We start from the raw sequence: 26,868 nt of genomic DNA, 5'->3' as shown, positions 1-26,868 counted from the left end.
GAAAGAGAAGACGAAGAGCACGATGAGTTTGAGAGGCCGGGCTGCGCTGCGATCACGCTACGACCATCGTCCATCTCCTGTAAATAAAACCATTTCTTCGCAACAATATCATAATCTATAATAACTAGCCCGACAACCTACTTTATTTACGGTTGACAACTCGTTGCAGCTGAGAAGGTTCGCGGTGGAAGTGACTGAGCCCCGCAAACTAGCTGTTAGCTACTACACCTACGTCGCGTGACATGAAGCAATTCCTCATTTATGCTCTTTGTACTGCTTCATTATTGTGTATATCTGTGTGGAATTTTGTTATCTTCACCTAAGGGAGGGTAATTCGACTCCTACAAACACCTTGATCTCTGCTAGGGCGCTGATAAACCAGACATGAGCATAACGCACTGCATATTAAGGGGCTTCCATGAAGTAACTGATACAACCATATGACCTAGGAAAATTACAGTAACGCAGCTGCAGAATAGGTGCATTTTATTTCTATGCCTGTATGTATCCACGACGAGTATTCCGATGTCTGTACCCATTTATTTACTTTGTACTCTAATTCAATATATTTCGTGGGGGACAGAGCACTGTCATCAAACGCTAAAGTTTAAAATCGCCAACTTTGCAAACATTAATAAAAATAGTGACAATTCTTGACAAAGAATATAAACCACATGCTTTGCCCCCTGCATAAGGCAGTGTTCAGGAGAAGTACATCTGGAGGAATGGCAGAAGTTTTGCGGGGTGACCAAAAAATATGGAACACCTTGTCCTAGAATGAAGCCGCCAGAAGAACAATGGTTGTGAAACCCTCTCATGATCTGCGATAAGGCGCGCAGTGAACGGGGACGCATCAGCAGTCTTCAAAAGCCTCTATGAACCAATCTGGGAGGCCGTAGATGTTCTCGGGATCTGGCAGGCGCTTGCAGGCGACTTGGCGTGAAGACGGCGTATACTCGAAAAGGTAGGCAGTCCTGCGGGTCGGAAAACACAGACTAGTGACTCGGGTAGCAGTGAGCGCGTCACATGTATGTGCATGTTCCCCTAAGGAAAAATATTCTCTACTGTAACATACGCAGGTGCGTGCCTCCTTGCTTTTGCGCACGCACACATGGACGTGCTTGTGCACGCCTGCGGTGGTTATAATATGCATTCGGTCATATGCACCAGTGCACAGGGGGACCAAAATCAAGCCGTTCTTGGTTATATAGGCAAGGCGTACACCCCTTTTTGAAGCAGTAAATCTGTTCTCGAATCTTCAGCTAATCTGTCAGAAGTAGCGAAAGTTTTGGAATAAAAGCTATCGAGAATGTCTTCAATAGAGGGCGAAATGCCGGTTCTTATCGCTTTGTATATCACGCGTGAAATGAACGAATTCAGGTCACCATTTTCACTTTAAAAGTCTTGCCTTGTGGCACTAAGGATTTTTAACCATTTACGCAGGGTACTTATTACTTAGCTGCGACTGAAAATTTTGTGCAAATGATTACAATACGTTAACACTATCAGTGTTCTGGAAATTAGAACAATGCAATCTGGTAAAATCAATAGTAATTTTCACTGACCTGCCATCATCCCCTTCAACATTCTCTTTGATAAAGGAAAGCAGGTGGTTGCAGAAATTCATGCATACGTAATCTGACCACTGTCCCTGTAACCAAAAGGAACAAGAAGATTTAGCACGACAGGCATTTCAGTAACGAGCTTATTTGGAGAAGATAAACATAATTACTTCAAAATTGCATTCAATTAAGCATATTGAATACGAAACAAAGTACTTTTTCCACCTACTCTGGAAGATTGATGTAGGATGAGCTTCAAAATTAAATATCGATTTCTTCAAGGCCTATTTTTGTATGGAGTGCACAATCAATCTTTTTAGTTAGGCCGGGAGATTTATCCTTAAACGATTTGTTTACGTAGTTGACCTCAATTGAGAAGAATTTTGTTCCCTGGCTTTACGAGAATCGCCAATGTTGATTAAGATTCGTGCGGTTAGATTATAAATCTCGCTAGAAATATATTTCAGTTAACATACGAACAAAATTGTAGCAATAAATTAAATAATGGTAATTACGTTGAGCGTGCTACTCCTTATGCTTTTGCACCTGCGAACGTTATGAACTAGGAAATGCTGCTTTTTTCTGGCTTGCTATAATGAGATATCATTGCGAAGACAACTATATGAGGTACGTGTGATGTCGTACTTCAAATAGTTGCCTTCACAACGTGACATCAAATGCAGTCATTTTGTCTCTTAAGGGTTAATTCTCAGTGAACGCCTTCCACGGCGTTTCACATTGATGGACGTAAACCATAGGAAAGGTAGAACGAAAAGGTGGAAAAGGAGTGGCTATGTTTGTAGTTTTGCACTTGTGGTTGTCTTAGAATCACCATCTGCACGCTGACCGCAAAGTCTACGAAGACAACAGGACTAGCTGTGCAATTGTGCAAGATGAACAACGGTGCCTTCTAGGAGACTATGCTCGGGTAGCGATGCCTGAAATAAACAAGTTTTCGAACAGAACTGGGCGTCGTTACATGGCGGTACCTGACTGCGCAATTTATCGTATACGCGGACGACAGCTTCATTACGTTCGATTCCTCTGATTTAACCTAGATTGTTAGCACAGCAACTCGCACACTGAATGTGCTAACGCAGCAGACCGCAGTAGAACTCTCTGACAACGAACAAGACTGCATTCTTTCTTGGTTGCCTGCTATGCTGCTATATCGTCCCTCACAAAACATGGCACCATATGAGACGACCAAGCACGCCTCGGCGCGCCTCAAACGTAGCAATGTCCTGCTCGATAGTGACAGCATACTGTGTCCTGACTTCGCAACATAGAAGGATTCTGCGAAACAAAAGCGAAACTGGCTGCACGTAGGCTACCATATTAAATTGTTAAGGGCGCTTTCTGGCTCGTGGCCATTATTGTCTAGGACTAAGAAGTCTAGCACCTTCATTAAGCGATAAAACAGCATTGTCAAAAATACCACATCAGTACCCCTTTAAGCGAACACCGCACCGCACCTGCACCTAAACTTTTGCGTAAGATGAGCGTAAGATGAGCGTAAGATGCGTTAACAGTTGGCTTGCTTTTCCCATTTATTAACTTTTTCTTCCTTCCGAGAGCACCCGAGTGGCATTATACCTCCCAGTCTCCACCCGATCGCCTTTCTTATAATATAGCTGACATGCCGTTTTAAAAACAATTCTGATGACAGTTTTTCAGTGGGTGTCACCAAGCAGCTTATTAGAGACCTTATAAGAGGTATTTTGCATACGGCATTTTAATGTCTTTACTGACACGCGCACGCACCATACAGAATTGCGGCTAAAGTGTTAGACAACTTGCCCTAGCCATCTCCGGCATCTTCATGACGTCGAACTCCTTGATGTAGAGCACAATCCCGTTGCCGTCGCGAAAGCCACACAATGTCCTCGGGACGCCAGCCAGGCGGCAGTGGGCCCACCACCGTATTAAATTGTGCCTGCAACGTCAACAACAAAAAATCAATAAGCTATAGCGCCATATAGTGCGATAACATCGACGAAAATATCACTGACCTATGGCACCTTGTCACAACTGACGACAAAAACACTGGTGTCTGACTTGCCACCATCAACAAGAACGGCAGGATCAGCAGTTACTAGCCGGCGTCGGCAGCTATATTTGACGAAAATTTACATTTTTCTTATAGCGCAACTATCCCTTATCTCTGGGTGATTGTAAAATAAATCAAAACAGATGTTATAATTAGTACTCTTAATTATTTTAATTTATTATATTGTGCGCAGGAATCACGAACAGCCCACCACTGAACTTGCTTACGAATCAATACGTTTTCGGGAAAGTATGAAAGGATCGCAGGTGAATCGTTTTTACTGGAACTGATGTGCCAAACCGCTTCAATCATTTATTCATTAGTTTGTTTATTTATTCAAGTGGACATGGCCAGCACAATGCTTTGGTGATGGCTGTATTTAACGAAACCAGAAAGTAAATAAAAATTTGATACGTAAGAAACTTGTAATAGAATAAATGTATGCGTTATGAATATTCGACTAACCCATAAAAAGCTAGCTAACGGAAACAAGAATAAAAAAAGAAGCTCAACATACAGACGTACACTATCGAGCTTGGTGAAAAGGCAGGTAATATGGCAACGTTTATATTCATCACGAATGTAAAAGAAATACACCGGTGTTCCGCAAGCGCCATAGCGTTACTGTAAGCAAGTGCCGAAGCAAAGCTCTCACGTGAAACTAAGCTGTCCCCAATTTTAGGTAATATCGCATAGTCACCGTACTCTTGAGAAGCCGTGAATGACAACAACTAAACTCCGCAAAATGTGCTCTTAGTCCTTACTTACGTTTTTGTAGCAATAAGCAATCGTATAGCAAACGAGGAAGTCCCGTCTCAGCCTATTAAATGTTTATTGCGTTAGAGTTCTGTTGTTTCAGGAAATTTGGCAACACTGAAGTCTGCTCGCACCAGAGCGAATTACAAAAGTAAAACGCATTCCTTATTTGAAAAGGCTTCTTTTATCCTAAGTATCCCTCCAAATAATATGTCACAGAATTCTCAACAATTGACACATTACCACCAAATGTTCAGCGAGTCTAAAAAGAAATCGTGAGCAACTGAAGGGGGTTGACCAGTGAAGATGCTTACCACATGACACGGAGGTGACAGTGGCAAGAACTTTGTTTAATAGAGTGTCCTGAGGAACTCAATTGCGGCGAACCGAAGGCTCCCCGATCAAGCTGGTGGCTCTGCCCACGACTGGAGAGGGAGGTGGTGACTCTACACAACGTCGCGGGTCCTCTGGACGGCCTGTAGTTGGTTTGTGAAATTCGAGCTCTTCAGCAAGGCGTCCCACTTGGACTTGCTATGAAAGTCGGAGCCCGCGTTGTAAGGGCACAGCCAGAGTATGTGGTCGAAGGAGCAACACGCGTGACCGCATTCGGAGCACGATTGCGGGAAGTTCGGGTCTATCCAACTAAGCGCTCTCGGGGTGAGGTAAGATCTCGTCTGTAAAAGCCTGAAAGTAACAGCCTGAGCCCTGTTCAATTTCGTGCTGAGGGTAGGGAATTTCCTTCTCCTGTGTCTGTAATGTGACGTAATTTCGTGAATGGTCGTAAGATTATCTTTGAAGGGGCAATCCTGCGGGAGAGCCGGACCATTATCTCGGGCGTGGTTCGTGAATTCACGCACCAGGCAGTTGGCCCACTCGTTAGGGTTGCAACCCACTTGGTTAGTTACATCGTTCACGTGCGCCGAGAACCACGCTATGGTATGACCTCCTGTATCTTCTCGCGTAGTAGTACGAAAGGATCTGCTGACGATGTCGACTGCGTGTTTACAAACTAGAGCGGACGAGAAAGCCCTAACTGCCGTACGTGAGTCGAAGAAAATGGTCGCTGGGGCTCTTGCCGCTTGAAGAGCCAAGGCTATCGCGGTTTCCTCCGCCTCGTTCGCGTGTTTAGCGTAGATTGATGCGGCGCTGATAAGTGTTCCGCGCACGTCAACGACCGTGATTGCAAACCTGTCTTCGCTGCCATATTTGGCGGCGTCGACGAAGAATGCATCGGCCTGGTAAGGATCGATGCGTCGAAGGATGGTTCTAGCTCGCGCTCTTCTGCGACCTTCATTATATATTGGGTGGATGTTCCTCGGAACGGGCTCAGCCTTTACACCGTCACGGGCTAATTTAGACAGGGGGTGTCTGTCGAGCGGTGCCTGTATAGGGAGTTGACCAGCTTCATCAAGAATTTTGGTTCCCGGCTTAGTTGACGAAAGCCTGGAGATCTGTGCTTCAATTAATTCGTCTGTGGCATTGTGAATTCCGAGTTCAAGTAGTTTTACGGTGCTAGCGGATTGTGGAATACCGAGTATTCTTTTGACGCCGGACCTGATGAGCGTGTCGAGTTTGTTCTTTTCAATTTTGCTCCATTTGAGGGACGGCGCTGTGTAAGTAATGTGACTGATGAAGGAAGCTTGGAAGACCTTGAGTAGGTTGTCCTCCTTGAGTCCCCCCCCCCCCCACCTTTTGCTTGCAATTCTAGTTATGATTCTTTGTATATTTTTCGCCTGTGCACCCAGCTTGTTTAGAGCTTATGAATTACAGCGTTTGGCGTTGATTTAAAGTCCTAAAATTTTGATGGAGTTCACCCTCGGAATGGGGTGCCCTTCTGGTGTTGTAATTTTGACTGGCAGCGTTGCCAGAGGCTCGAGGTTCCTAACGCCCTGCCTCGACTGTCTGTAGAGGAGGTGTTCGGATTTGGTCGGTGACAGCTTGAGACCGGTGCATGTAAGAAATTCTTCCGTTACATCTATGGCCAGACACGGAGGTGGCACATAATTTTGAACAAAGGTAAGAACTCATTTATTCTTTTGAAGGGTGGTCATCATTACGAAAGGTACGCACTATACTAATTTATACTAATCCAGCTACAAACAAATTAGGAAGGCCTACTAAGCTTCAACAAAAGACACCCCCTCACCAGAACAAGAATTGGCCTCCCTGGTGCAGTATTCCACCACTCCCTCCCAAATGACTCATTCGTTTAACCAGTGGCCCTCACTCCCGAGCCGCTGTGGAGCGCCTGGCCGAGGCGGCGGTCAGACCTTTAACGCAGCAGAGGATGCTAAGCATCTCTGGAACTGGACAGACCGCCAATGGGACCTGGCCGTTACGACGTTTAACACCCGAACTCGCTCGAGTGAAGCTAGCCTAGCAAGACTCTTTGAGTAACTGTCAGGCATTGTTTGAGATATCATTGGCCTTAGTGAAGTTAGAATAACTGCTGAGGCTTATACAGTGCTGACAAACGGCTACGTCCTCTGCTATACAGGACTACCAGATACGAAGCAGTTCGGAGTAGGATTCCTAAGCCATAAGCACATAGCGGGCAACATCCAGGAATTCTACAGCACTAATTAGAGGGGATGAGTACGTGTAATAAAGCTGAATAGAATATATAAAAAAAAGATAGCACGAACCTACGTTCTAACCTAGTCACGACTACAATAACGATGTTTAATGAAGATGTTTAATTAGCGATGAAGATGTTTAATTAGTGATGCAAGTGCAAACCCTGTATAGTGTAGTCATGGGCGACATAAATGCAAAACTGGGAAAAGAGCAGTCTGGTGAACAAGCAATTGGCAACTACGGTGTGGATTCTAGGAACATTAGAGGAGAGATGTTGGTAGAATGCGCGAAAAGGAATAAGCGACGAGTATTAAACACCTTCTTCAGGAAGCGTTGAAACAAAAAGTGGACCTGCGAAAGCACTAATGGTGAAACAAGAAATGAAATTTATTTCATACTTTCTGCCCATCCCAGCATAGTCAGGATGTAGAAGTGCTAGGTAAAGTGTGATGGCCATAGGTTAGTGAGGACTAGGACAAATGTCACTTTCAAGAGAGAAAGAGTAAAATTTGTCATGAAAGGACAGGCCAACCTAGACGCATTAAGGGTAAAAGCGGACAAATTCAGGTTGACACTTGCAAAAATATATGCAGCCCTAGAGGAGATAGTTGAAGTTGAGATAGGGGCAATGAATGAAGCTGTAACTAGGCTGGCTTCAGAAGCAGCAATTGAAGTGGGAGGTAAGGTACCAAGGCAACCAATAGGGAAGCTCTCGCAAGTTGGAAAGGACCTAATAAGGAAACGACAAAGAAGGAAAGCGTCCAACTCAAGAGAGCAGGCAGAATTTGCGGAACTGTATAATCTAATCAGCAAGGAGAAAATAAAGGTCATTCGAAATAATGACGTGAGAAAGACTGATGAATCAGTAAAAAATGAATGCAGCATGCAATAAGTAAGAAGATAAATTGGCATACGACAAGCCAATATGTATGCACTGAAAGATGAGCGGGGTAATATCAGCAATCGCGAAGATGTAAAACCTGCGGAAGACTCTTACACTGACCTGTACAGTACCCAGAGTAGTCAGGATAACTGAATTAAAAACAGTAATGACCAGAATATACAAACTCGCGAGGAGATCAGAAGGGCCTTGCAACAAAGAAATGAAACCAGGAAGGTTGACAGGAGAAGATGGAATAACAGTCGATTTAATCAAAGATGGAGGAGACAATGCTTCGAAAACTGGCGGCTCTTTATACGAAGTGTATCGACTGCAAGGGTCCCAGAACACTGGAAGAATGCCAGCATTATACTAACACACAAAAAGGGAGACGTTAAAGAATTGAAAAAAGGTAATCGAAAAATTCGCGGAGTACAATCTGGCTCTCTATATGGCTTTCATAGATTACTAAATGAATTTCATTCAGTAGAGATACCAGAAGTCATAGAGGCATTAGCTAATGCAGGAGAAAAAGACGCTTACGTAAACATCTTGGAAAGTATCTACAAAAATTCCACAGTCAGTGGGGTCAGACAAGGCACAACCGCTCCAATGCTACTCACCGCATGTTTGGAAAAAATATTCAAGTTATTAAACTGGGAAGGCTTAGGAGTAAGGATCTACGGCGGTATATCTCAGCCACCGTCAATTTGCAGATGACACTGTTCTGTGCAGCAACACTGGGGACGAGTTACAACAAATGATTGAGGACCTTAACAGAGAGAGTATCAGAGTGGGGCTGAAAACTAATAGGCAGAAGAGAAATATAATGATCAATAACCAGGCAAGGGAACGAGAATTCAGGATCGCCAGTCACCCTCTAGAGACTATGGAGGAGTACGTCTACCTAGGTGAATTACTCACAGGGGACCTTGATCATGAAGAGGAAATTTACAGAAGAACAAAAATGGGTTGGAGCGCATTGGGCATACATTGTCAGGTGCACAATTAATGCATTCTGCATGCGCTAACCTATGGGGCAGAAACTTGGAGACTGACAGAGAAGTTCGAAAACAAGTTAAGGACAGCGCAAAGAGCAATGGAACGAAGAATGTTAGGCGTAACATTAAGGCACAAGAAGAGAGAGTGTTGGGGATCGGACAGCAAACAGGGATAGCCGATGTTCTAATTGACATTAAGAGAAACAAATGGAGCTGTGCAGGACATGTATTGCGTAGCTTTGATAACCGGTGTTCCATTAGGGTTTTAAATGGGTGCCAAGAGAAGGGAAGCACAGTCGAGTACAGCAGAAGGCTAGGTGGGGGGATGAAATTATTGGCAGGCGCTAGTTGGGATCGGTTAGCGCAGGACAGGGGTAATTGGAGATCGCAGGGAGAGGCCTTCGTCCTGCAGTGCATGCTGCTGATGAAGATTTACTGTCCTCGTCATCTCCACCATGTTGACAAGGTATCAACGTCGTATGCCTATCCGGCGTGATTAGGGTTAGCAAGTCTCCAAACACGCGCTCGACGCGCAGCTCCTGTGGCTGCAAGGACAACGTAGCGGTCGACGCACCGGGACCTTCCGCGCACTCGTTCGTGCAGGCGGGAGAAAGCAGCGCTCTGGTTCCCACGGCTGGTGTATGTGTTGTGCGCGCCCACACTGATGTTTCTGCTGATTACATGTGTGCATACAACACCTCAGTGTACACACAATGATCTGATTAGGCGGAACCGCAAATGTACAGTTAAGGTTACTTAATGCTTATCAATGACAATGACATACACAGAGCGTTTTCCGTCGGTCTCGCTTCAAGCAACATCGAGGTGCGACGCACGCAAACGCCTTGATTACACCTGTGACGCAACAGGCCAGGTATGTGCCAGAGCGCGTTTTCTTCTGAGTAGCCAATATGTGGCCTTCAACTAGGAGACTTCTGCTGAAGCGGTGAAGGCTGACGGCACGGTTGCCATGTTGCTGCAATGCCGCCTGTGTTAAGCCCTCGCTGGTAACTGCCGGCCGTGACTGCGTTCAAGCGAGGTCGTCAGCTTACCAATAGACCTCTAGTACTTCCAACGGAGTGTGAGAATTCGTTTATAGAGCTGTGTCGCATGTGATATATCCGTCTTCAGTATAGCATTCATGTGTGAAGACTTATGATAATGATGCTTTCCTTGCGTATTCCTTCAACTTTATCGCTGCCCCCATTGACGGATGGCTGTTTGCCGACTTGCCAAATAGCTCCTACTCGACCGCAATCCCATCGTTATACCCCTACTGATTCTTTCGCTCTCATGTCATCATAGTAGTTCCGTCATCATCATTTCACCTTAATGATTCTACCGTCATTATCTCATTGTCGTCATGCCTACGTATTCTACTTTGAAAGGGTGAGCCGAGCGCTTCAAAATGCGCTGGGCGGACGACGTTCATTACACGCGGAAATATCCCCCCCTTTGAGCAAGTGCCTGCACACTATATAAAAACCAGTAAGTGGAGTCCATCTTCATTTGTGCTTGCTTGGGTCACTTCTAATTGTGACAGCTTGCAACGAAAGAGCGATTACGAAGATCTTCTATGAGACCCCCACGCCACAAAAACCTCAATTTCTGTGAATAATTCAAGATACTGCCAAAGGCAGCTATTCAAAGTTACTTGGGCCCACTGCTCTAATTTCTAAATGCTTGTTTCTGAACATAGGTGCTTCACGATAACCCAAAATCAATCGGAATTGAGCTTGCGTTGATTACGTTTTCTGCAAGAAGATTGTCTACGTGTGAGTAGTTCATTGTTGTACTCACTTGTAGAACTTGTTCCGCTGCGTGTGACTGTAGTGCTTGCGGCTCGTCTTGAACTCCACGTATCCAGCTGTAGAGCCCGGCTCGCATTGAACACGGGGTCCACCGCTTTAACTTCGGCGCCTAGCACGATGGAGTGCGATCCAAGCTGGCAGCGGAGGACGACGTTGTATGCATCGTCTTCCCTGCACACTTCACCCCCCTCGGCAGAAGTTCCTGGTTCACCTGCGTCGCACAAAAATTTATATGCGGAAAGCGCAAAGTAGCTTCTCTGTCCTATATCTTTATTTATGAACGTGCAGGTCCCTAGAAAGTTGTTTAGTTGAATGCGGAATCGAGGACGCCTTGAATAAGACGTTGCTTAAAGAAAAGCTAGATTATTAGGTAAATTCTCGCAATTAATGAGTTTTCTGATGTCTATGTTGCGTTGGAGGTTCCTTTACGTTACGTCACATATGTATGCCGTAATATCTCGCGAATAATTTCAACGACACGCTCGCACATGCTGGCACCGACAAGAGGATTTAAGTCCAATCCTATGCGAAAATGTATAGACTTGAACCCTCAACAGGTTGCTATGCACATAGCGAATGTTCCACAATAAGGAACTTATATTTTAAGGAACTTATACGTTGCCGTCTTCGTTGCGGATTTTGATCACATATGACGCCGAGAAGATGCGACTTGCAGTTATCTATTGACAGTATCCGCAAAATGTTTAGCAAGTATTTCTGCTTCTTAATAAAAAACACAAAACGCAGCGAGGAGAAAGAGCACAGGACGGCAGCTCTTCCGGAAGGCACAAAAGCATGCTCCTCACAAAATAAGATATATTCTTGTACCAGAAAAAGAGAAGCTAGGAGTGCATATAACAGCTACAAATGCTAAAATGCCTAGGTAAATTCGCGATGACACAAACAAGAAAATAGGGCAACAAAAAATAACAAAAATCAAATACCAGAAGGGCGCAGCTAGTGGAACGCAGCGATAGGGCTACAGGCTAGCATAAGGCATTCGAGAGGTGGCAGGCGACAGAAACACGTTTTTTTTTATAATTTTCTGTATTTCTGTAAGTGCATTTGTAAGATTATGGTAATACAAAGCCATACTGTGACTGCAGTTTGCTTCTGAGTGGCATGAATTGCATTCCATTACGTTTACTGCAGAAATAAATGGATCGGTTCAGGATTGTGGCATTTGTGTACATAGGGCTTTGTAAACAGTGACAATATGTGTGTTGAATATTTAAAGAGTGTACCAAGCATGAGACGCCCCTTCGGGCATAATCTTCGTTGGCCTGCCAGGCTCGGTGGCCTGCAAGGCTCGGTAGGCAACATTGGTCACTGCACCAATAAACACCGGTGAGCACAGCTGCTTGTAAATCAGCCATCGTTCATCACCACCACGCTGCGGAGCGTCCGTCTAACGGAGCGTGCCTTGAGCTCTCCCTCGTTCACGAACCCGGGCGGATCGTGACACTTACGATGCGTACCCAAGGATCGTTCCATGCCGCCGTGGGCAGTGAAACACCGGCCCCAGTTGCTGCCACCATTCCGCAGTATGGAAGGCTCGAGCCGTTCGAGGGAGATGGGTCCGCCTGGCCAATTTGCAAGGAACAAGTCCACGTGTTCTTCCTGGCAAACGGCACACCCGTAGCCAAACAGCGGCACATTTTCCTGGCCAGCTGCGGAACCCGCGTCTTCAGTCTCCTGCTCGACCTTCTGAAGCGAGCCACGCCACATATTAAGACGCTGGGTGAGCTGCTCACCATACTGCGCTCGCATTTCAAATCAGAACCGTTCACACTAATGGAGCGTTTCTGCTTCAACAACCGGAGCCACCGGGAAGGAGACTCTTGGGCACTTCTTCGCTGCTCTACGAGGATTAACGAGCGCCTTCGCCTTCGGGGACCAGCTGGACTCGCTGCTCCAGGACCGTTTCGTCTGTGGCATCAACAACCCCGTTATGCATACATGACTCCTGCAGCTTCTCGACCTCTCACTGGACGATGCCGTAAAGCCAGGCAATAGAAGCTGCCGCGAAGGAGCCTGGCGAGACTGCCCGTACGACTAGCTCACCGTCGGCGGAAGCGGCTGTCAAGTTGAGGACAAAGGGCACAACCTGCGATTGCTGTGGTGGTGCCCATTCCCCCTCACAGTGCTAGTTCTCTCAAGCACAATGATTCATGTGCGGGAAAACTGGGCACGAAGCACGAGTATGACAAAGAGGAAGGACGAAAAGCAAACAGCAGCAACAGCCTGGTTCAAGCCCAGGTATCAGACGAGCCCGCAGCCAGGGTAGCCGTCACAAGGGTACGCAGTGGGGGCGTGTGGCAGCAAGCTCGAGTTCTTGCGTGGCCAGGCTCCATGCTGTGGCCGAGGACCCGCCGATTTTTGACATGGGGCACACATGCTTTGTTCTGTCGTCTGTGCCCCCGTACATGGTGACCGTCGAAGTATGCGGGCCCCCCCTTTCCATAGAATTGGACACAGGGGCAGGGTATCAGTAATGGCCGGGAAACTCTTCAAGCGTACTTCCCCGCCGTGTCCGTCGAGGCTACGGGTGGGATGCTGCACAACTACGCCAGGCAGGTCTCCTTAATCCGGGGTCAGGCCCAGGTCAGCGCTCGCTTTGGCGACAGACAAGCAACCCCTCCCCTTTACTTAACCAAGGGGTCATCGCCGAGACTCCTGGGCCGAAATTAGATCCAAGCACTGGGCGTCCATCTGCCAGAGTACCAGGAAGTCAGCCTGCATGTTGTGAATTAAGTCCCCAGCCTCCTGACCGAGTTCAAGTCCCTGTTCCAACATTGGGTTGGCACATTGCCGGCACGACGGCTGGCACCGATGTACCTGAGGGAGCCCGGCCACGTTTTTTCAAGCCTCGCTCACTGCCACTCGCCCTGAAGGAGGGGGCACCCAGGATCTGAAACGGTTACCGCGAGAGGGCATTCTGGTGCCCGACAAGACGTCTGAATGTGCCACTCCCATCGTACCAGTCCTCAAGCGAGACGGCAATGACAGGGTCAGCGGGGTTTTCAAGGTTACGATCAACCCCGTCGCTTTCGTCGAGAAAGTAGCCACTGATCTCTGGTCAGCATTGTCCGGTGAACAGAAGTTTACCAAAACCCGCCGTGGTTGCTCAGTGGCTATGGTGTTGGGCTGCTGAGCACGAGGTCGCGGGATCGAATCCTGGCCAAGGCGGCCGCATTTCGATGGGGGCGAAATGCGAAAACACCCGTGTACTTAGATTTAGGTGCACGTTAAAGAACCCCAGGTGGTCAAAATTTCCGGAGTCCTCCACTACGGCGTGCCTCATAATCAGAAAGTGGTTTTGGCACGTAAAACCCCAAATATTATTAAGTTTACCAAACGTGGCCTCAGAGATCTTTACCAGCAGCTGGTGCTCCAGGATGACTACCGGAATTTGTCACAATATCGACAACTTTGGGGCTCTTCCAATACATGCACTTACCGTTTGGCGTGGCCTCAGCCCCAGCCATATTTTAGAGGAACATGGAAAACCTGTTTAAGGGCATGAGGCACGTGGCACGTGGCGGTGGGCTTGGATGACATCCCGGTTGCTGGCAGCGACGACAGGGACCACCTGCAGAATCTGCACAGCGTCCTGGCGTGACTGTAGCTGTAGCATGAAGCTGGAAAAGTGCATTTTCCTGGCTCCCCGTGTGGACCACTTGGGAGATGTCATTTCCCAGGCTGGCCTAGGCCTGGCTCCCCACAGCGTCGATGCTGTGCTCAAGGCATCTGAGCCCCAGAACAAGGAGCTTCAGAGCTACCATGGCCTCACCAACCTATGCAGGAGTTTCCTTGCCGAACCTGTCGTAGCATCTACAGCCGCTCCACCTTCTGCTTCTAGATGGTCAGCAATGGGCCTAGAAGACGCAGGACCAGGTCTTCCAGCACAGCAAGGAGCTAATCTGCAAGGTTCCAGTGCTGGTACGCTTCGATCCTGCCAAGCCTGTCGTCCTGATCGTAGATGCGTCGCCGTACGGCATGCGAGCCGCGCTGGCGCACCAGGACAAGGATGGCCAGGATCACCCTGTGTCGTCTGCTTCTCGTCGGCTTCATGCTGAAGAGCAACGCTGCAGCCAGCTCGACAAGGCACGCCTGGCCCTCATGTTTGGTGTCGAACGCTGCCACCAGTATCTGTGCGGCCGCAAGTTCGAGGTGGTGACGGACCACAAGCCGCTGTTGGGGCTGCTGGGGACTGACAAGGTGCGTTCCGTGCAGGCATCACCTCGAGTGATACACTGGGCCTTGAGTCTGGCACCTTGTAGTTACCAGCTGGTTTACCGTCCAGGAAAGAACCTGGGACCTGCTGATGCCCTGAGCCGCCTGCCTGGGCCAGAGGTGCCTGGTGCTATTCCAGAACCTGCTGAAGTGTTCATGCTGGAGCACGCATACCCGGAGATGCTCTACTGATCTGCGGTATCGCAAGCGACCAGCCGAGATGCAGTCCTGTCTCAGGTGGCCATGTTGGTGTCCCGTGGTAGGAATTCGTTCAGCAGGGCTATAGCCCAAGGCCGCCGCGCTGAGCTTACCGCAGGGCTGCCTACTGTGGGGTTCTAGGGCGGCGATCCGATAAAGTCTCCGGTCCAGGGTCATGGACTTGCTGCAAGGGGGTCATCCAGGCGTAGAAAAGAAAGACCGAGATGGTGTCCCGGTCCCACGTTTGGTGGGCTGACCTGGACCAGGACATCGCTCACATGATGCAGAGCTGCCAAATCTGCCAGGAGCATCAGTGGCCCTCACGTCATATGGAAATCACCCCCTTGCCATTCCCACAGAGACCCTGGTCCCGCCTACAAGTGGATGTCGGGGGGCCCCACAAGGGTTATTACTTCCTGGTGGAGTTGGACGCCTTTTTGGAGTGGGAGGAGGTTCTACCTGTCACCGCTCCATCAGCAGGCATGACCACCGCAGCACCACGACAGGTCTTCGCCGCCCAGGAGTTACCGGACGTCATCGCGTCCGACAATGTTTCTGCTTTCGAGAGCATTGAGTACCTGGCCTGGCTGAGAAATAATGGAATCCGCCGAATGATGGTTCCGCCGTACCACCCTGCGTCAATGCTTCAAACGGTGCAGCCGAGCGGGTGGTGCAAACCATCAAGAAAAAGTTCAAGAAGTGCCATACTGGAGATTTCTAGACGCAGATTGCCCGGACACTGTTCCAGTACCGGACCCCACCCCACGATTTCACTGGCCATGCCCTCTGTGAGATGCTGTTGGGGCGCATGCTCAAGACAGTGCTCCTGAAGCAGCTGAAGCAGAACCTGGCTGCTGATCGAGGGTGTCCGTCCCAGGCCTTTGCCAGAATTTGGAGCTCCAGTTTTCGCAGGAACTTCTGTCCTGGCCCACCCTGGTCTGATGGACAGGTGGTGTCTCCTGCCAGTGCCTCATCGCTGCTCGTTCGCATGCCAGACGGGGCCACGTGGCACAGACGCGCCGACCATGTTAAGCCTCACCTCGGGACCTGGCTAGCACCCTCCACTGCCACTTCAGAGTTCCAGCCCACAGGATGACTAGCGGCAACAACAGTCACTTCAAGCAGAGCACCGCCCAACTCGGAGGCGGCAAGCGTTGCCAGTGGTGCGGAGCACGTTGGGCTGGTGTCAAGTCCAGCACCACTCACAGGGCCGACCACCATGGACCCTCCGGACGGAGTGAGGCTGGCTCAGGCAGCACCCAGCGTTAACACACCCGGCCCGTCATCACCGGTGCCCACGCCGAGCACTCGAACGCAGAGGCCGCCGGACCGTTACTCGCCTGGATAGCAGGCACCGTCAACTTCGCTGTGATGGCGGCAGACCCTTATGCTCAGAACTTGGAGGTTTGTTTCTTTTCATTAACAAACTGGGGGTAAGGGGTTGTAACAAGTATGTGACGCCCCCTCGGTCATAATCTTCATTGACCTGCCAGGCTCGCTAGGCAGCATTGGTCACTGCACCAATAAGCACCGGCGAGCACAGCTGCTCGGGGGTCAGTCATCGTTCATCACCACCATGCTGCGGATCGTCTAACGGAGGGTGCCTCGAGCCCTCCCTCGTTTACGAACCCGGTTGAATTACACCAACAAATTACAGCAAAGACATCCCAACGACCTAAGCCCAAAGCGAGAGCTGAATAATCGGTTAGTGTCCATGCAGGCGTTACTCGAACACCTTCCGCATCATTCGGTGGCCGAAATGCTGCGAAGGCACTTTGGTTTTTGCAAGCGTCCAGATTGAGTTACCGTCTCTGATCTTGTCCGAGTCACCATCACTGATTATATATATATATATATATATATATATATATATATATATATATATATATATATATATATATATATATATATATATATATATATATATATATATATATTTATTGTACTGAAAGCACTAGGCATGGTGCTGGTGTGCTGGTGCAAGAGAAGACTACGAGAAGTGCTGGCTTCCCCGTTACGATATAGCGCCGACCTGTTTAAGCCTCCCGCGACAAGCTATAATATATATATATATATATATATATATATATATATATATATATATATATATATATATATATATATATATATATATATATATGTAGAAAATTTACTATTTCGGCGATGTCCACAGCGGGGTTTTTCTGGTGAAGTGTCGCTCCCCTTTTGCCTTCCCCCAAAGCAAGGTACCAAACCGGACTCAGTCCTGGTTAAGCTCTATGCGTTTTATTTATCATTCTTTCTCTCTCTCGTGTATCGTAAAGACGACTGGCCAGTGCGAATGCCACTGACTAGAGGTGCCCATAACGCGCATGCGCGAATCATGGCATCTTTTCTTATTCAGTCCCTCTCATTCCCTATTCCCATATCCTTCCCCTATTGCATCTTCCCCTTCCCCTATTCCTTCCCCTTGCATCTTCCCCTTCCCCTATTGTCATCCCGCCATCTACTCTGGCCCAATGGCCCCAGTTGTCGAATAGATAATAGATTTGTGTTCGGGGTCGTGATACCGTCGCAGTCATAGCATAATGGTCTTCCGAGCTTTATCATACGACTTTGGTCATTGTCACCATTTTCATTAGACAGTCGTCATGCCGTCGTATTCAGTCCCTCTCATTCCCTATTCCCATATCCTTCCCCTATTGCAGATAGCCAACTAGACGCGCCTTGGTTAACAGCTTAGCCTTGTCTTTTAATGCGAATTTTATTCTTTACTTACTTGAACCGTTGCAAGCGTATCTCCCCACATATCTGTCCATAGTAATTATTTATCTATCTAGCCTCTTACGCCGACCTACTAGTCCAAGTTGTCTACCTGCTTGGACCACTAGGTGATGGTCACTAGGGCTCATGGTCGTGATGCTGTGATTGTTTTTTTTATTGTCATTGCAGCTTCTCGATATCATCCTTTCGTCGTGTCTTCAACGCCAACACAGTGGCCCAAGTTGTCTAACAACTTGGGCCACTAGATATGGCTCGTATTCCTGATGGTGTCGTGCTCACTGCGTTATCATCATAATTCAACCTCTGTCATCACACACTCGTGAGGCCATCATCGTCACAGACCCATTATGCATTCGTCATCACATGACCATAATCATGCGATTATGGACATTCAATCATAGTCATACTAGCTTCGTCATTCGACTCTTGTCATGCCGCCGTCATCCCGCCATCTACTCTGGCCCAATGGCCCCAGTTGTCGAATAGATAATAGATTTGTGTTCGGGGTCGTGATACCATCGCAGTCATAGCATAATGGTCTTCCGAGCTTTATCATACGACTTTGATCATTGTCACCATTTTCATCAGACAGTCGTCATGCCGTTGTAGTTATGCTGTCCTTTTATCATTTTCATCGCGTCAATATCGTCAATCGATTGTACCCTCGCCTTCATGATCATAGCGTCTTCGTTGTTTCATCGATGTCAATCTTCATTGCATTGATATCGTGTTCTCGCCACTCAATTGTCATTATGCCGCCCTTGTTATTTCATCATCTCATGAGAGTCATCATTCCTTCATTGTCAGGCCGTCGTCCTACTGCCGTCATGGCCATGTTATCCTGACTGCATCTTTGTCATCCGACTCTTGCCATGCCATCGTCACCATATATGTTTTGTGATAGCTAGTCGTCGTCACGCCATTTTACACTCGTCATGGTCTGCATGCCGTTGTCAAGTCAGCGTCGTCACTGTGTCGTTGTCGTACTGTCATCTTCATATCGTCGGCGGGATGCCATCGCGGTCGTCTGACAGTATCATTTTCACTTGGACATTCTGATCTCGTCATGCCGCCATGCGCATACTATTGTCATGCCATCATCGTCGTGCTGTGGTTTCTGCATCGTCATCCCAGTATCGTCATACCATTTCAATCAACCCATCGACATCATTCTCTGTTCGTCATTGTAATCATGTCGTCATTTGGTCGTGATTAGATGCCGTTGCCATGCTACCGTCACTATTCTTTGGGTGTTACGCATAGGCTGTCATGCAATGTTTGCCGTATCATCACCGTCATACCATACTGGTGATGCCATCGTCGTCATTCCCGCTTATTTACCCGGTTGCCGTCATACATTCGCGGTCATTTCGTTGTCCCGATGTCGTTTCCGTCACCTTGTCGTCATAATTCCCTCAGAATAACTTAGGAATCACCGTCTCATTGTCTTCATTCTATTGTTTGTATTTAATTTTCTCGCTCGATGAAAGTATTTTTTTTCTTTTTCGTCATCTTATGATGAGTCCGTCAGTGTCATACATTCGTCACCATGTCGCGACGCTTATGCGCGGCCCTGAGCGTCGGAATTACCATTGTACGTGTTAAATCAGCGTAGTTTCAGGAATATGACCTGTCGCAAAATTTCTTAATTGCCAGCAGGTCCAGAGGTAGCACACTCTCAAGTTCAACAAATGGCCACAGAGGGTGAAAAAATCGACGGCGTGCCGCTGCTAACAAAGCCGACGTAGTAGCACCACTTCGGGATGCGTTCGTTAGTTCCAACATTTCCCGGTAGAGACGTCGTAATAAGCACAAATTTATCGTACAAACTTTCTCTTACAATTACGGAAGCGTTTTTGTTACATAAAGAACACGACAAAATTATCATTGCTAATTAGTTATTGTACTCTTTGTTAGTAACTTTATTGTTTCTTTGTCATTATAAACGCAAATAGCGTTCAGCATCATTGATCTTTCACGTGACCTCTGGCCTGGATTTAAAATTTTTACCGGTATTTTCGAGTGCACGGCAGCACGGATTCATTCGTTCGTACACTCAGACTGGTTGCTTCTTTGTTTCTAAAACTAGTTTCTTGCGCTTCGATGTCTCGTGCTATTTACCTTGGGGTGAAGTTACGTGTTTGCAAGCGGACAAGTAAACCCGGAAGTTGGGTTTCGGTCGTGAGCCATTCGGAACACGTCTGCATCGAAACGGGAAGTGGATTTTGCTGCGGTTGACAACGGCAATAATGGTGAGTCGTTTAACACCGCTGCTTCAATCGTTATATAATGTGATGTTCCGGCGAAGAAGAAGAAGACAGAAGAGACAAGAACAGCAAGGGGGAAGAGAAAGAAGTGATCAAGATGGATACCTGTAAATAAATGAGTGTATTTTAACTCGTACTTTATATTTGGCGCAGTCGACCATGTGGCTTGAAGTAACGTTGGCAAGAAGAACAGATGGGCAGACGACCGTGAAGACCTACCAGCTTGACGGCGAAGATCCAGTGCTTCTTCAGGAATCAGCGACTTCATCGGAACTGCTTCGCATCATCGCTGAGAAGAGTCAACTGAACGAAGCAGCCCTCGTTGAGAAAGGTGTGGTAAGAATCGATGCTTCTATGTCTGAATTTGAGGTTATGTTTCCGGGACATTCAAGGATAGATTCCAAGAACGAGACTGAGCACTCGCATAACGCCTTGTTGCAAGCGCTGTTTCAGCAGCAGACCACGCAGTATGAGCAACAGCGACTGATTTTCGAAGCAGTTAGCGACTCACTAAGAGCACAGAAACCACATCAAGAAGAGTTCAAGCCCGATAGTTTCGATGGGGTGTCTAATGCCGCCAACTTGTGGCTCAGATTTTATGAATATGCATGTGCGCAAAACCACTGGACGTCATTGGACGACAAAGTGTGTAACATGCGCCGTTTTTTATCTGGCAATGCCAGAAAATGGTGGGACATGCGAATCGCAAGTCAATGCCGTGATTCATGGCAGAAGTGGAAAGATAGTTTTCTTTCTGCTTTTGAGCGAAATCCGGTTGACAGATGGGACGACGCATTAGCTTTCAGACACAGAGAAGGGACAGTCATGGATTACTTTTTCGAGAAGAGACGTTTACTCTACATTGCCGACCCTAATCTACCGGACTCTGCAATCCTTCCCCTGATAATTCAAGGCATGACTAACGAATCGCAAAGAGAGGTTTGTGTACACCGTCCAACCTCCACGGATGACTTACTTGCTTGCCTTAAGTATGTGTCCAGTGATTTTCTGATTCACGGTCCCATCAAAAGGCATAGTACTCTACCACTGAGCATTGACGCACATGGCGAAACGGTAGAATATTTTAATACCGAGTCCGACCAATGTGACACGATGGAAAATGTATACCTTCTGAAGTCAAATCTCCTATTTGTTAAAATGATGGTAAATGGAAAAAGTCTGGACTCCCTGGTTGATACTGGAGCATCTGTAAGCCTGGTAAATCAGGAAATCATCCAACCGAGCAAGGTTTACGAAGGAAGAATAGTTAGTGTTCAAAGCTATGATGGAAAAACTAGAAGGTTGCAACACTGGGCAGAAGTAGAGGTTGAATTTGGTGGACATCACCTAAAGGTAGATGGCCTTGTCATGCAGGGTGTTGATTTCCTGTTTCTTTTATCTCGGCCTGATATGAAGCGATTGAAGATGAATATTTCTTGGAGAGACGAAGTGACTATTGACGGATCATTTAAGCCTAACTTGCGTGGAATTGAAAATTCACATCGAAGAGTTAGAAATGCTGATGAGATACTGACAAATTTTCCCGAACTTATTTGTGTTGAGACGTACCCGCCAGCAGCAGATGTCTTCGAGGTACCGTTTAAGCTTCGTGACGTCACAGTAGTGCGTAAAAAGCCGTACAGTCTTTCCCTCGAGAAAAAGACCTGGCTAAAGGCCGAACTGCAGCAAACGCTAAATGCCGGTATTATAAGGCCATCAACATCCACTTTCGCGTCACCAGTCACCATCGTACCGAAAGACGATGGCTCATTTCGCCTTTGCACAGATTACCGGCAGATCAACGGCCAGACTGATTTGTTTCCTTTTCCCATGCCCCGAATAGACGAGATCATCAATGAAACTGGTGGATCGAAAGTTTTCTCTCGGATCGACCTCTGTAAAGGATACTGGCAGGTGCCACTACAAGAAGATTACAAGCAGTACACTGCTTTTGTAACACCTTTCGATGTGTACGAGTACAACCGCTTACCATTCGGTTGGAAGAATTCTGGAGCTTGGTTTCAGAAAATGATGAATGGCATTCTTGATGAGTTCCTGGGAAAGTTTTGTAACGTATACATTGACGACATCATCATATACTCACGTACAAGAGAAGAACATGAAAAACACCTCTCGTGCGTGTTAGAAGCCCTCAGCAAGTCAAAGTTAAAGATTAACAAGAACAAGAGTGAATTTTTTCAGACAAATGTTGTCTTTCTAGGAAGAGTTTTTGACGGCAAAACTAAAACAACCAAAGAGGAGTCTATACAAAGGATGAAGAAGCTCGTCAAGCCATATGACCTACACTCACTCCGTGTTTTCCTCGGACTCGCCGGTCATTTTCGTGCGTTCATTAAGGATTACGCTGCAAAGACAAGATGCCTCACCAAGCTGACGCAAAAGGATGTGCCATTTATCTGGAGTGAAGAGTGCGAGAAAGCGTACGAGTACCTTGTTGAAGCTATCTCGTCGGATCCTGTGCTTGTGCTACCTGACTTCAACAAGCCTTTCGAGCTGTGTACGGACGCTTCACAATATGGTACAGGGGCCGTTCTATATCAACGAGACACAACGGAACAGCAAGGACGCCAGCTCAAGGTGATTGGCTATTATTCTTCTACGTTCTCAAAAGCTCAAGAACATTATACGACGACAGAAAAAGAGGCTCTGGCTGTTGTGATGGCACTCCGGTATTTCAGAAGCTACATAGAGGGTCGTCATTTCCGGCTTTTCACTGACAACCGAGCGTTAACCTACCTCTTGGGATTAACCCAGCCCAAGGGCCGAGTGGCGCGTTGGATCAGTGAAATACAACAGTTCACTTTCGATGTAAGCCATCGACCTGGTGATAAGCTTCCTGACGCAGATGCACTTTCCAGGCTTCATATCACAGAAGTGAGAACATCTGATCATGAACATGTTTGCAGCTTGTGGGAAGGCACCGAAGATCTGACTTGCAATAATGGCAAATTTTGTGTGCCAGGAACTTTGGTGAAAAAGGTTTTGAAGCTGTACCATGACAGCCCAGAGTCAGGAGGGCATGATGGATTCTGGAAAACTTATTGGAAGATAAAAAGTCGATTCATCTGGAAAAATATGAAGGAAGATATCAAGAACTACGTGCAAACATGTCACCAGTGCCAAATTAACAAGGCCAAGTATCGTCCAAGAGGGAATCAAATGGTCATCGCTAATCATTCCCAAGTCCCATTTGAAGTAATTCATCTAGATTTTGCCGAACTAAAAAAGCGAGGAGAGGGAGTCAGTAAGACTCAGGCATTCCTTGTCGCAATAGATGAATGCACACGCATGGCTGCTGCAAAGCCAGGAAAGGAAGACGGCAATTCTGTTTTGACGTTACTGGAGCGGAATATGTTCAAGAACACCAAGGTAGTGGTCTCCGACAACGGGCCAGCTTTCCGCAGTAAGAAGCTTCAAGAATGGGCCCGTGATAGAGGAATTGTCCTGAGATTTGCCACACCCTACCATCCAGAAGGAAATGGCCTAGCTGAGAGGCTCATTCGGGATTTGAAAACATTCATCGCAATTTACCATGATTTCCATGGAGGATGGAAGTGTGCCTTGGAAGCAGCAGTCAGGCACCACAATCATTCTCATACCATGGGATTAGGATGCACGCCTAACTTTGCTGCATCAGGCGAAGCAACTTGGCTACCGGCCGACTACGACCTTGGAATCGTTGGGAAAGTAGATCTGCAGGAAAGGCGCAAAACTGAAGAGGAGCTTTCGCGCTACAGATCAACAATGAAGAGACACTTCGATCTGCGACATAGCCCAAAGATGCCTGTAATAGAGCCTGGAGATACAGCTTTAGTCCGGAGGAGTCTAGATGGACCGAAGTCCAAATTTTCTGGGCCCTACACAGTGATAAAGACTGTCAAGCAACAAGGAATCTTGAAATCGCTACACTATTTGGGACCGGAAGGAAAAACTGAAATAGCAACAGTGGGAAATGTCATACCCTATCATCCCAGGAGGGATGAAAACCGAAGTCCGGGAGGATGTGATGTTCCGGCGAAGAAGAAGAAGACAGAAGAGACAAGAACAGCAAGGGGGAAGAGAAAGAAGTGATCAAGATGGATACCTGTAAATAAATGAGTGTATTTTAACTCGTACTTTATATATAACATAACATCCGTCTCATTACCTTCCAGGCGGGCACAAGTTACCGAACTAGATCCTTCAATACATATGGGCAGTCAGGATCTCAGTTGCTGTTTCCTAAATAAACCTTTACTTGCGAGGCTGTCGTTATACACACACAACCAGGAAATAAAGAGCGATATCGGAACGCGCGTCTCATTTTTCATCTTACTGTAGCCGTGGTCGTAGGTGACTGAGTAGCCTTATCAATATACATATTCAACTTTTTTTTCGAGTCCACCGGCAACTTCTTTGGTCCACAAAACCGAATAATCCTTTGGTAAAATGAAGTGAAAGTACAGAATTTAATGTATTAAACAGTTGCAAGCATGATAATTCACCAATATTTCGTACTTGTTGGTTCCAAATGTTCTTGCTGTTCAGTTTGGTTTACCGTAGGACATTTATTTTTGCAGTAGTGAAGCGGTGCATCATGTTCTTGCAGAAAAATAATGCATCAATTCTAATAGCTTCATGACTTTCATGCATTTGCTTGTGGAACCAGCAGTGTGATCTCTTCTAGTGCATAAATGAACGCACAAATGTTCTCATTTGTGATCTTAATAGTACTTAAGCTGTTGACATGCATTGTAGTTAGGCAGATATCAATTTTATGGACAATAGCAATATTTATTTGACATGCTGCTTAAGCACCCTAGAACAGACAGTGTGCTTCTGCATGTGTTCTGTAATCGCAAACCATTACAACATATATATGTCACACTTTTTTGCATTTCATATTGCAAAATTTTGCGTTTTAAATTTCTGATTCAGTTAGAATTTCTGTTCCAGACATGCAGTAATAAGGACGGCACCAGTATAAAGCAACACACTCCACGCATTAAACAGAAGCTGCTGCCTGCTACAACAAGGTCGTTGTGTGGACGTTGGCTACTACTACAAGGTGGTTCAGAAATAAATATGTTTGATATATGCTGTATTGGCTTGCTGTTAGCAGCAGATATGAATGTTTGTTAATATTTATGGTTCAGTATAATTAGTTCGAACATAAAGGAAAATACACATGAGTTTGGCTAATCTGTGCTGTATCTCATGTGTCACCGTTCTGCCCCGACAGAGTCTATGCCAAGCACATCTTGGTCATCACTAGAGGAAGGGGCTGGAGCCGAACAGGAAGGGGCTGGAGCCGAATTCGCAAGGCTTTTGCACCACGAACAAAGAAGCGCATGTAGAAGTACATGGATGAGATATCAAGTCTGCAGAGGACTGCGTTAAGATTAAAAAGAGCTTCGGCCACCATTCCACCAGCACGGACATTTGGCTGAGTCATCCAGGTAACTCAAAAAGGACTTTCTAGAAACTCTTCGTCTTCAGATGCACCTGCAACATCCGACCAAGCACGGACGACGCTGGCCAAAAGACCGAATTCCGTCAGTTTGCCCTTAATCAGCTTCCTAGCCATGTCAATTCCGTTTGTGCCAAGTGTAATTTTTCTTCTATAAATGCAAGCTTTTTCATTGCCCATTTTTGTTAGAGATCATTCATCCTCATCGAAACATAATGGTCAACCGATTCTTCGCTGATACTTAATACCAGTCATTGTCTAGTAGCCTAACATATCTGTAGCAGTATCTTCTAGTGTACGTTATGATGCACAATTCGTCTCCTGAAATAGCTGATGTAGCATCGGCATGTGTCTTGCATTAAGCTATGCACCATGTGCTGTGCACCATTTTACTTTTCTTGATGTTTTTAGTCTTCTTACTTGATAGCCTGGGTCTTTGCGCAAGCTACACTGAAGTGATTGATTGCAGAATCTGGTTTTGCTGCCCCACTTGGTTGTGGTAACTTTGTTACGTTTCTCGGATGTGGGTGCCTGGTCAGTTGCATTGGTAAGCAGTCCCTTAAGGTAAGCATTTGCTCCTGCAGTCCGCAAAGCGACATAGACTCCCTGTATACACACACCGTAACTGGTGCTCCCCGTTCGGTCTTGCCTGCTGCAGCCATGGGCAAATTGTGCTTGTGGGCTACCTCGGCCATGATTTGCTCAAAACGGAGACCAGCATATGTGCTTACATGGTTCGGAGTGTATGAAGTTGATAGCCGTATGGGTGGAAAGGCCCGCAAAAATGGCTGCCGAAGGTGATGTCCACAAATGCGACTTGTCCACATTGAGACAAAGCGGGACACAAAGTGTGAGCCACAGATTAGCGGCCCTCGAAAGAAAATAAATGTGCAGGTTGGAAAGGAGTTAAGGCTAAAATCCCGGGTAGTCCATGTCGCTGCGTTGGTTGCGGCAGCAGATGCCTGCGTCACCTGATTGCTTCGCAATGGATGTTGCTCATCTTCAACGGCAACTGTTTGTTCAAATAGGTGCGAGGCTCTGTCCAATCTGTTTGTACCACTGGTTGTCGCCCGTTACCAGACCACCACATACGACAAAGGCAAGCATTATGCCTGTGAGATGGTTCGTCGCCAATGTATTACGTATTGTCGGAACCTCATGCGGTGACTGATTGCTGTTTAATTTTTCTGTTATGTCACTTGGTTACGGTTGCAGTGCTATGTTTTTCGAATGTTGCGGCCTGGTCGGTTGCACTGGGAAGCAGTCTCTCGAAGTAAGCATTTGTTCCTGCAGTCTG

The 26,868-nt window shown here is 46.8% G+C and overlaps 1 protein-coding gene across 1 annotated transcript in view; it reads right to left on the bottom strand.

Annotated features, from left to right (window-relative positions):
* Positions 1 to 235: 235 nt before the first annotated feature.
* Positions 236 to 26,868, bottom strand: part of LOC135909528 (decapping and exoribonuclease protein-like) — a 67,873-nt gene continuing 41,240 nt past the window's right edge. The window contains exons 3-6 of the mRNA XM_065441508.2: positions 10,627 to 10,848; positions 3,363 to 3,498; positions 1,566 to 1,651; positions 236 to 974 (exon numbers count right to left, since the gene is read on the bottom strand). Of these exons, the coding sequence (XP_065297580.1) occupies positions 3,488 to 3,498; positions 10,627 to 10,848 (233 nt within the window). The 3' untranslated portion in view covers positions 236 to 974; positions 1,566 to 1,651; positions 3,363 to 3,487. The remainder of the gene's footprint in view (positions 975 to 1,565; positions 1,652 to 3,362; positions 3,499 to 10,626; positions 10,849 to 26,868) is intronic.

The sequence above is a fragment of the Dermacentor albipictus genome, chromosome 5, assembly GCF_038994185.2.
Source record: "Dermacentor albipictus isolate Rhodes 1998 colony chromosome 5, USDA_Dalb.pri_finalv2, whole genome shotgun sequence".
Classification (NCBI taxonomy): Eukaryota; Metazoa; Arthropoda; class Arachnida; order Ixodida; family Ixodidae; genus Dermacentor; species Dermacentor albipictus.
This window is presented reverse-complemented; position numbering and strand designations above follow the sequence as displayed.